General features: G+C 40.9%; 1 protein-coding gene across 1 annotated transcript in view; it reads left to right on the plus strand.

Moving 5' to 3' along the window:
- Positions 1–531: 531 nt before the first annotated feature.
- LOC102847007 (protein shisa-6 homolog) overlaps positions 532–11,350 on the plus strand; it is a 631,671-nt gene continuing 620,852 nt past the window's right edge. Inside the window, exon 1 of the mRNA XM_006898582.1 lies at positions 532–561. Within this exon, the coding sequence (XP_006898644.1) occupies positions 532–561 (30 nt within the window). The remainder of the gene's footprint in view (positions 562–11,350) is intronic.

An 11,350-nucleotide genomic window follows, 5' to 3' on the forward strand; every position in this document is an offset into this window, starting at 1 on the left:
ACACTTTGGATGCAGTGATGCTGGATGAAGCCAGCCCAGCAGGGGAAGCACTGGTCGCCCTTTGTGGAGATGCTAGGGCTTCAGCAACAGGGTATTGAGCTTGAAGCTTTGCTCTCCGTCTCACAACAGGGCATTTCCCACCCCATGTACTGCCCTCTCAAGTCCTGAAGCCCAGTTCAGTTAGCTAAGAGCCCCCACAGGACCCCAGGCTCCCTGAGGGCCTGTTCTATGTTCGGTGTCCAGCTCCCTGGGGTTAGGTCACTTCAAACGGTCCTCTTATTCAAAGCTATCCCCACACTTGGGGCTCCAGGTAGGACACTCAGCAGGAGCACCTCTGTGCCCTTATCACCTCTCATTCAGGCTGAGGAGATGGTAGCACCTTCCTCAGCTGCTAACTAAGAGCTGGACCAGGAGCGTTACTTCCAATCTTGACTTCCTAAGAGTCTTTGGGGTCCAAGTCTGAGATCTCCTTCTCTGACCACGGCTAAGAGAGTAACTCAAGGCTGGGATGTGGGTGTTGTGTTGATGATTATGTATATGAAGCAGGACCTTCTGATCAAGGTGAGTTCTGGGAGGTGTCCCTGCGGCAAGAAGGAACCCCTGGGAATCCTCATCTACAACCACCATCTTCCTCAAGATGTGCACACCTGGGGTCCCTGACCTCAACATCTGTGCAGAGATGGGGCAATGTGTAAGGATGGGGCATCTCTCAGCTCAGGAGCTCATTCTGACCTCAGCTCCAGCCCAGCCATGAGTGCTGGGCACAAGTTCCACAGGTAAGGAGCAAACATTCCTTTGTCCTGTCCCTTCCTACAGCATTGTGGCCATGGATATAGATGTGATTGCAGAGAAAGCAGCCTTATAACCCAGCCACCCATGGCTTCATACAAGATGTTGTGTGGTCTGGACATTAAATGAACATCGTACAATATGTTTGTTCTGTTTCACAGGTTATATTTTGAACATTGTGAACAAAAATAGCATACTGGCATCCACTTCCTAAACAACATGCCTCCGGAAACTCTATGATAAATGTCGATAGTTGTAGAGGGGCTTTAGGCCTTTAGCCTTTGGTTCATGGGGTCATGTATACACACACACACACACACACACACACACACACACTCTTGTGGCCTAGTGGCAAGGAGCTGAGCTGCAATCCCAAAAGGCATGCGGTTGGTTAGAGGCCACCAGCTGCTCTGCAAGAGAAGGAATGGCAATCTTCTTTTGTGTGATTAACCACTTCTGAAAACATGCCGGAGGGTCAGCTAAGGGTGAGTTCCGACTCTGTGGCACTTTTTAGGCATCATTTAATTTCAAAGCAATTTTATGCTATAGAAACTTTACCATCTCCATTGCACACATGAAGAATTGAAGGATAGACAATAACTTACTCAAAGTCTGATAAGCAAGCAAGCTGTATAGCATGGCCCACATATCTGAACTGCAAACTTGGAGTTAATAACTACTGTGCAAAGAGCTGGAGTCAGAAAAACAAAAGGGCCAAACCCACTCAGCATTTCTTAAGCTGAAGAAACTGAAAAACAAATTTAAGCCTCAAGTTACAATACTTAAGGATGCTTTGGGCAGAATATTAAATGAAACAGGAAGCATTAGCAGAAGATGGAAAAAGTATACAGAGTCACTGTACCAAAAGGAATTGTCTGAACCAGAAGAATTTCATGAAACAACATATGAGTAAGAGCCTATGGTGATGTAGGAAATATTTCAAGCTGCTTTGAAAGAATTGGCAAAAAACAAGGCCCCAGGAATTTATGGCATACCAATTGACATATTTCAACAAACAGATGCTGCCCTGGATGTTCTCACCAAGTTAGGCCAAGAAATCTGGCAAACAATCACCTAGCCAACTGACTGGAAGAGATCAATTTATCATTCCAAAGAAAAGTGGCCCTATAGAGTATGGAAATTCTCAAATAATATTATTAATATCACATGCAAGCAAGATTCTGCAGAAATGACTGGAACAGCACATTAACAGAAAGCTGTCAGATATGCAGGCTGGGTTAGGAAGAAGCTGTGATACTAAGGATATTATAGCTAATGTTAGGTGGATCTTTGCTAAAAGCAGAGCGTACTAGAGGAAAGTGTATCTTTGTTTCATTGGCTATACAAAGGTATTTGACTTTGTGGATCTCAACAAACTGTGGCTGACTCTGAGAAGTAGAATTCCAGGACATTTGATTGTGCTTATGCAAAACCTATGCTTGGACCAGGAAGCAGTTGTCAGAATAGAGCAGGGAAACACTGCATGGTTTAAAATCAGGAAGGGTGTATGCTAGGAATGTGTCCTATCTTCACACTTTTCAATCTTTATGTGTAATAGATCATCCAGGAGGCTGGGCTCTATGAGGAGGAATGTGACATTAGAATTGGAGAAAGACTCATTAACAACCTGCATTATGTAGATGACACAAGCCTGCTTGCTAAAACTAAGGAGGACCTGAAGCGCTTGCTGCAGATGGTCAAGAATAAAGCCTTAAATATGGATCAAAGTTCAACATCAAGTAAACAAAGATCCTCACCACTGGGTCAATTGGTAACATCATGATAGATGATGAAGAAATTGAAATTGTTAACAGCTTTAGTTTTCTTGGCTCCACAGTCAACACTCTTAATACCAGCAACCAGGAAATCAAAAGATGAATTGCATTGGCAATGTCTGCTTTCAGGGACTTTTCCAAAGTACTAAAGAACAACGATATCAGTCTGGAGACCAAGATGCACCTGATTGAGGCCATAGTCTTCACAATTACTTTGCTATGCATCAGAAAGGACAATGACTAGGGATGACAGAAAGAGAATTGATTGACTTTGAACTATGATGCTGGATAAGAGTATTGACTATACAATGGATTGCTAGGAGAATAAACAGGTTTTCCTAGAGAGGGTGAAACCAGGCTGCTCTTTGGAGGCAAAGATTCTAAGGCTTCATCTGACATATTTTGGACATGTTGCAAGGAGGGACCAGTCCTTAGAGAGGGAAATCATTTTTGGGTGTGTGGAGGGATATAGCACAAGAGAGGAAGACCCTGGATGGGATGTATTAACTCACTGACTGGAGTAATGAGGGTAGGTGTCAGAGACAATAAGGTTGGCACAGGATAGAGCAGGGTTCCGTGTTATTGTACATAGGGTCACTATGAGTCACAAGTGACTCGATGGTACAAAACAACAACAAATAAAAACATTATGTAAAACACTAAGCAAAGTGAACATTGGATCAACTATGCTCATGTGCTAACCTGTAGCTATAGTGTAACGTACACTAACGTAGTAAACAAGTTCACATTTTTTTCCAACCACTTCAAAGACTCTGCTTCTAGATATGGCTTGCATTTGTCTCTCTCAGGCCCGCCACACTGTCCTACAGCATCAAACCTCTTTCTACATTTATAACCTCTGACAGAGTCAGAGGTCTCAGTAAGCCAAATCAGTAGAAGAGATTACTTGTTTCACATGTGTTAAGTTCAGTAAGTGTGTATAATAATGAGAGACAAGAATACACACACACACACACACACACACACACACACACACACACACACACACACTCTAGTGACCTAGTGGCGAGAAGCTGCACTGAAATTCTGAGGCATGCCGTTCAAGACCACTAGCTCTTCTGCGAGAGAAGGATAGGCAATCTCCTCCAGTGCGAGTAACTAGATAGATAGATAGATGTTGTTGATTGCCTTCAAGTCAAGCACAACTCATAGCAACCCTGTGAACAAAAGGCGTGACACCCCTCTACAACTATCAACATTTATCAAAGCTCATAGTGTTTTTGGAGGCAAGTTGTTTAGGAAGTGGATGCCACTTCTGCTTCTGTGTGTGTGTGTGTGTGTGTGTGTGTATACACACTTAGGAAGAATGATACATAGTATCACTTACCACTCTTACCACTTGGTTAAGTGCAGATGAATTTTGAATTTTAGATTGGTTTAATTCAGCTCAGTTTAGCTAAGAATATAGAGTTTTGCTTCTAAATCATCTTCATCCCTTTGTTGGTCTGTATCAAAGAGATTCCAAATGAGGATGTGCAGGGGAAGGGGGTATTAATCATGGGTTTGTACAACTTGTTGGGTGGGGGGAATTAGGGGAATAGAAATAATTTGTTCTTGGAAACAATGTATTCGAATTTTGTAAATAAACTAGTAGAATTTTTTTTTTTAAAAAAAAGGGGATGGAAGCTTCCAAGAATACAAGAAAAGTTCTTTACATGGGCCATGCAGGATGTCAGAACGTAAACGGATATCAATCCAGATCATCAAGTGATGTTCTTGCAACTGTCTGTAAAAGTTCTTCTGATCAATTAAAAAAAATTCCTCTGAATGTCAACGAGGGGGAAATTGTCTCAGCTCCTTGGTGTAGGGGATGTTCAGTTCTAACTTCACTGGGAAGACCTTCAAGTGGTGACTCAGCTCTCACATGCCACTCTGGTACTGGGGACAGATGGTGATCACCTGGGTCATAGCGTAGACAGTCCCTTTTGAGTAGCTCAGCCCTGGTCACCACTCCTGGGGTAATGAACCAATCTTTTATTATTCCATCTTATTCTGTTTTATAGCCTGGATCACACCTTTGAAAATTCAAAAGTCTTTGTTCTATTTTGGCTCTGACTGTTGTTAGTTGTCATTGAGTTGGCTCTGACTTAATGTATTCTCAAGTTCAGTCAAACAAAACACTAGTCCTTCGCCATCTTCAGGATTGCAGGAGTGCCTGAGTCCTTTGTTGGCTTCCAAAGTAAGGAGCTCGTCTCTCAACACTGTATCACACAGTGCTCATTTGTGATCCATGGAGTTTTCACTGGCTAGTTTGAGGAGCAATTCTTGGATTTCTAGATATTTCTTCCATATTAGTCTGGATGCTCTGCTAAGATCTGTTCACCGTAGGTGCCTTCCTAACATTCAGAACACCAGCAAGAAACATTTTTCCATTTATTTAGGTCTTTTATTGGGTCTTGCAAAAATGTTCTGTAATTTTCTTTCTATAGGTTTTTTTTTTAAATGGTACATTCAGACAATGGAATACTATGCAGCACACAGAGCAATAATTTTTTTAAATTACTAGGTAACTTGGGAGGGAATGGAGAGCATTATTGTAAGTGAACTAACTCAATCCGGTAAGGACAAATAGTATATAAAACCATTATTGTAGAATGTGTAGGCGGATCCAAGGCAGGGAAGGGAACAGAGGGGCAAGGATGGGGTTTGGTTAATCATAGGATCACACAATTTGATGGGTAGATGAAGGGGTGGGTAAAGGAAAGGGTAGAGATCCGGTGTGAAAAACAATACATATGAACTTTGTCAGTAAACCAGTATAAAATAGAAATTTTATTAAAAACAACAACAACAAAATACAAACAACAAAAATCCCACCGGTAGCATAGCTCCCAGAAGCCTAGAAACACACGCCACTGTAATATATGAAACAGATGACAAAGGCTCTCCATTAGAGATTTAAAACCTGGTCAGCCATCTGACAAGCAGTTCTGATATAGTAAATTGCATGTTGGACTACTAGCAGAAGGTCAGCTGTTTGAATCTACCAGTTGCTCGGCTGTAAATATAAAGCTCGTCTCTCTCAGTCTAACCAAGATTACAGCCTAGGAAATCCAAAGGAGGTTTTGCTGTAAGTCCGAGTTGGTGGGTTTGATTTTGCGACTCCATTGCGACAGCTGGGGATATTGTTGTTAGTTGTCAGTTCTGACTTGGAAGAACCTCGCACTGCAAAGAAGCAATCCTTTCTGCCCCTGCACCATGCTCACAATATCTACTGTGCTTAAAGCCCACTGTTATAGCTACCGTGTGGTGTCAACTCATTGAGGGTCTTCCTCTTTATCATCGACTTTCCACTTTTCCAAGCTGATGCCTTTCTCCAGGAATTGACTTTGCTGGCATAGTCAGTCAAGACTTGTGCTACTAACACAAAGGTTTCCCAGCTCTGTGAGGAAAAGATTGGCAGTCTCCTCCAATGTGGCTTACAGCTTCAGAAAACTCACTGGAGGGTCCATTTCCTACTACATAAATGGAAGGGAGTTCTGGTGGTCTAGTGGCAAAAAGCTGTGCTGCAATCCCAAAGGCATGGGGTTCAAGGTAACCAACTGCTCCATGGAAGGATAGGCAATCTCCTCCTCCCATGTGATTATCTGCCTCTGAAAACCCACTGAAGTGCCAGCTATGGGTCGGTTCTGACTTTATGTTACACAGCAACAACACGTAAGTGGAAAAAGATACTGTTCTTTCCATAAAGTCATGTATATACCAATATTTACAACAAAATTGATGAAGTCTTAAAGGCCAAAAAATACCATCTCATTTGGAACCATGGTATTTTCTAAGGCCTGTTGTTTCAGAAGGGGATGGCCAATCCTTTTTCGTACTCTGTCTTAATCCCAAAACAGCTAGTACAGTGCATCAATAGAGAACTGCCAGAAATACAAGACAGATTTATAAGAGGCCATGGCACTAGGGATATCATTGCTAATGTAAGATAGATCTCGGCTGAAAGCAGAGAGTGCCAGAAGGATGTCTATTTGTGCTTTATGGACTATGCAAAGGCATTTGACCGTGTGAATCACGACAAATTATGGATAACATTGAGTGGATGGGAATCCTGAAACACTTGATTATGCTTACATGCTCATACCTTGACTGAGAGGCTATTCTACAAACAGAGTAAAGGAATAGTTCAAAACCAAGAAAGGAGTGTATTAAGGATGCATCCTTTCTTCATACCTTTTTAATCTATATGCTAAACAGATCATCTGAGAAGGTGGACTTTATAAAGAGGAATGTGGCATCAGGATTGGAGACTCAGTAACAGCCTACATTATGCAAATGACACAGCCTTGTTTGCTGAAAGTGAGAAAGACTTGAAGCACTTGATGCAGAAGATCAAGAACTGAAGCCTTCAATATTGATTGCCTCTCAACATATAATAAACAAAAATCCTCACCACCAGGCCAGTAGGTAGCATCCTGATAGATGAAGAAAGGATTGAAGTTGTTAATAGTTTGCTTTTGCTCAAATCCACAATCACACCCTTGCCACCAGCAGTCAGGTAATCAAAAGACAAGATGCACTTGGAAGATCTGCTACAAAGGATCTCTCTGGAGTGCTAAAGAGCAACAGTGCCAGTCTGAAGACTAAAGTGTGCCTGATACAGGTCATGGTCTTTTCAATTTCTTGTTATGCATCTGAAAGCTGGACAATGACTAAGAAGAATTAATGCTTTTGAGTTATGGTGATGGAGAAGAATAATGAACATACAATGAAAAGCCAAGAAAACAAATAGGTCTGTCTTGGAGAAAGTGAAACTAGGGTGATCCTTGCAAGCAAGGATGGTGAAAATCCACCTCACATACTTTGGGCAAGTTATCAGGAGAGGCTGGTCTTTGGAGAAGGACATCATGTTTGGAAAGGTCGAAGGCCAGAGCAAGAGAGGAGAACCATCAATGAGATGGATTGACATAATGAAACATCTGTGGCAATGGGGTGAGATGTGTTTGAGACAGTGAGTTTGGTTTGAGGTAGAGAAAGTTTCAGAACCATTGTTCATAGACTCTCTATGAATCATAGTTGACTTGAAAGCACATAACAACAATAACAGCCTCATACTTTGGACATGTTTCTAGGAGGTGCTATTTCTTGGAGAGGGATGGTCGGTGAAGGAGAAGAAGACCCTCATCCAGGTGGACTGACACAGTGACTGCTGCCACGGGCTCTCGTATGTCAGGAAGTGTGAGGATGGCGCAGGACAGGACTGGGTTCAGATCTTCTCTTCATAGGGTCGCTATGAGTCGTGCTCAACCTGATGGCACCTAATGACAACAACAACAACAATAAACGCTGAGAAAAATGAATGTCTGATTGTTAAAGTTATCCATTTGTGCTATTTCTGTGATAGCAGGATTAGAAAACTAAAATAGGTAGGGCAAAGTGGTTACTTATATAATCAATAAAATGACTGTAGTTATTAAAAACATACAGTAAGCTACACTCTAGTCAACAGATTTACATGTATTATTTAATTTGATCATGAGGAGGATGATTAGCTTCCATTGTTATCATTATGAACTGTGGTCAATTTAATGCCAACACATGGCAATCCCATGTACAAAAGAACGAAGCATTGCCCAGTCCCATCTTCATAATTGCTGAATACAAACCTGGTATTGTAGTATTAAGCTTTCTCTTCATTTTACTGAACTTTCTCAAGACACAAGTTAGCAAGATGTAGTATGCTTTGTTTTATCATACATTATTGATACAGTGACTGTAATACTGGGCTCGACTATATATTAAAATACATTGATTTCGACAACAGATTCTTCCAATTTCCCTCACCCTCTCCATCAAATTGTACAATCTCATGATTAATGCTCCCCTCCCACAGCACATCCTCATTACTCTGCTTCTACCCTCCCCCATCCCCCTTGGGATCCCCCTTGGATCCTTATATTCATTATACAATAATGGTTTTATAAAATATTTGTCCTTGTGGGACTGAGTTAGTTCACTCAGCATAATACTCTCCAGTCCCTCCCAAGTTAGGTAATAATTTACGAAATCATTGCTCCTGCGTGCTGTATAATATTCCACTCTGTGAAAGTACCAGATGCCATTCTGATGCTTATAGGATGGCCATGTGTTGTAGTTGACTTGATATATCTAACAATAATATGGCCATAAATTCAGACAGCATATGCAACTAACAGGGAGCATTGGTGGCCTACTAGCAAGAAGCTGCACTGAAATCCCAAAGTCCCGCAGTTCAAACCCACCAGCTGCTCTGGAGAAGGATGGGAAATCTCTTCCTTTGGGAATAACTGCCTCTGAAAACACACCCAAGGGTCAGCTATGGGTTGGTTCTGACTCATTGGTACACAACAACAACATGAAACTAACAAGTAATATTTGCAGAGTCTTTCTTGAGACATGAAGTGTATCATTCTTACTACTGTACTGACACCTCCAAATCCGGTACAGATTTTGTAATTAGTTAGTGCTGAATATTAACAGATGGTGAGTGTGTCTTGCAATATGGTAGAATTCAAGAGTCAATGGGATAGGGGCCAGAAGGTCCTGGGCAAGGCCGCTGCATTTGCTATACCTCCCTTTCCTCAACCTTGTCTTATCTTCCTTCCACACGCACTGTTGTGATATAGATTTACAGAATCAATTTCATTCCTTTGTAAAAAGTGTACAACTCTTTACAAAGATGTTCTGTTTTTAAAAATGACTTCTAGGACAAAAGACTTAAAGCCATTTATAGAAAGCATGAAGGCTCAACATTTTACAATTTTTTTTCATTTCTTAATTTCAATTATGAGGAAATTACAATGTAAAGCCACACTGAGGGGCACTAGCACGTTCCTGTCAGATGGCTCAAATAAGAAAACAAAACAACAGCAAGCCTTGGATGGAAAGCAATTGGAACTCACTGAAATGTGTATTAAGATAAAAAAAAAGCAACCCCCAAAAAACAAAAAGACAACCAACAATAACGTGGCTGACAACCTGTTGTTGGAATTGAAGTGAAATTTCTACATATGAAATTGCTTGTACAGTATTGAAAAGTCTTGGAAGGTCATCTATGTGAGGCCAATGGTGAGTTGTCCACTTGAAAATAGGTAGAAACGTGTTTCATCTAGTATCTTTCCTCTGCCCTAAAAACATAAGGTCTGCATCAAATAGTAAACTCTGCTTCTGTCCTTGCCTCTTCAGAACCAGACAGGTAAGGTTTCTACCTACCCTTCCAACACTTCCCTTACTATGATATAAAAGGAATGTAAATGTATCCTTTTATTTTGTTTTTGGTCTTAATTAAGACCTCTTATCTATGTTCACATGGATTTCTGTAGTCCTCAAGGGGGGGGCGGGGAAGGGACTCTGCAGAGTCTCTACTCTTAAGGGAGTGGGGGAAGGTTTTTCAGGAAATACGTTTTCTTATGCCATGTTCTCTACTTTGCAATTCTTGTCAAGTTTGTTGATAATTTACAAAGATATCTTGTATTATTGTGTTATTCCATTTGTTAACAGTCATTAAATTATTTAACACATTTGGCACACTGAACGAAAAGAAATAAATTTTACAAAATCTTAATTTTTCTCTACCAGAGAAAAAATATTCCTTAAGACATTTTACTGGGTATTTTCACTCCTAAGGTTCTTAAATGGAAATTATACTGAAATTTATATTTCAGTTGAGATAGAGATAGAGATGATAGAGATAGAGCAAGAGAGATCTCAAACAAGAAAACAAGAACTAGTCCACTCTCCAAAATGGGGAAGAGATACGAACAGCAAATTATAGAACATATAAAAATGACCATAGTGTTGTTGTTAGGTGTTATCAATCCAAGTATAACTCATAGAGACTCTATAAATAACAGATCTGAATCCTGTTCTACCCTGTGCCATCTTTACAATTTTCTGACACACTTGAGCCCATTGCTGCAGTCACTGTGTCAATTCATATCAATTGGGGTCCCCTTCTCTTTCTCTGAGCCCCTACCCTTCCAAGCATGATATCCTTTTCCAAGAAATAGCCTCTTCTAGTAATGCACCCAAAGTATGAGTTGAACCATACTCAATAAGGTTTTCAATAACTGATCTTCAGAATCAGACCACCAGGGCATGACCTTTCAGGGCATGTCTGGATATATTTGAATTATCAACCTTTAAATAAGTTTTCAAGCACTGATCAACCTTTAAATAAGTTGCCAAGCACTGAAGCATTTGTCCTACTCAAAGACTTGTTATATGAATGTATCATGATTTAGTATTAATATTGCTGTTGTTAATGTCTCCTCTTATTTTTGTATATTATGAATAGCACAGTTATAAACATTATTAACATGTTTTTAGGTGAAACTATACATTCATTCCTCCTGTGTGACACTTACATGTAAAGATTTAGATCATCTGGTTTACGCATGTTGTTGTTGTTGTTGTTATGTACCGTTGAGTCGCTTGCGACTCATAGCGACCCTATGTACAAAAGCCCTAAACTGTGCTCTGTCCTGTGCCAATTACACCATCTCTGATACACCCATCCTGATTACCCCAGACACTGAATCAATCCACCTCATAGGGGGCCTTCCCCTCCTGTGCTGTGCCTCCACCCTACCAAGCATGATGTCCCTCTCCAAGGACATGTCCCTCCTTGCAACATCTCCAAAGTATGTTAGACGGAGCCTTAGAATCCTTGCCTCCAAGGAGCCTCCCGGTTTGACCCTTTCCAAGATGAATCTGTTTGTTTTCCTAGCAGTCCATGGTACCCTCAATACTCTTCTCCAGCACCACAGCTCAAAGGCATCAAT

This window comes from Elephantulus edwardii, unplaced genomic scaffold (assembly GCF_000299155.1).
Source record: "Elephantulus edwardii isolate Elephantulus edwardi_28Jun2011 unplaced genomic scaffold, EleEdw1.0 scaffold00233, whole genome shotgun sequence".
NCBI lineage: Eukaryota > Metazoa > Chordata > Mammalia > Macroscelidea > Macroscelididae > Elephantulus > Elephantulus edwardii.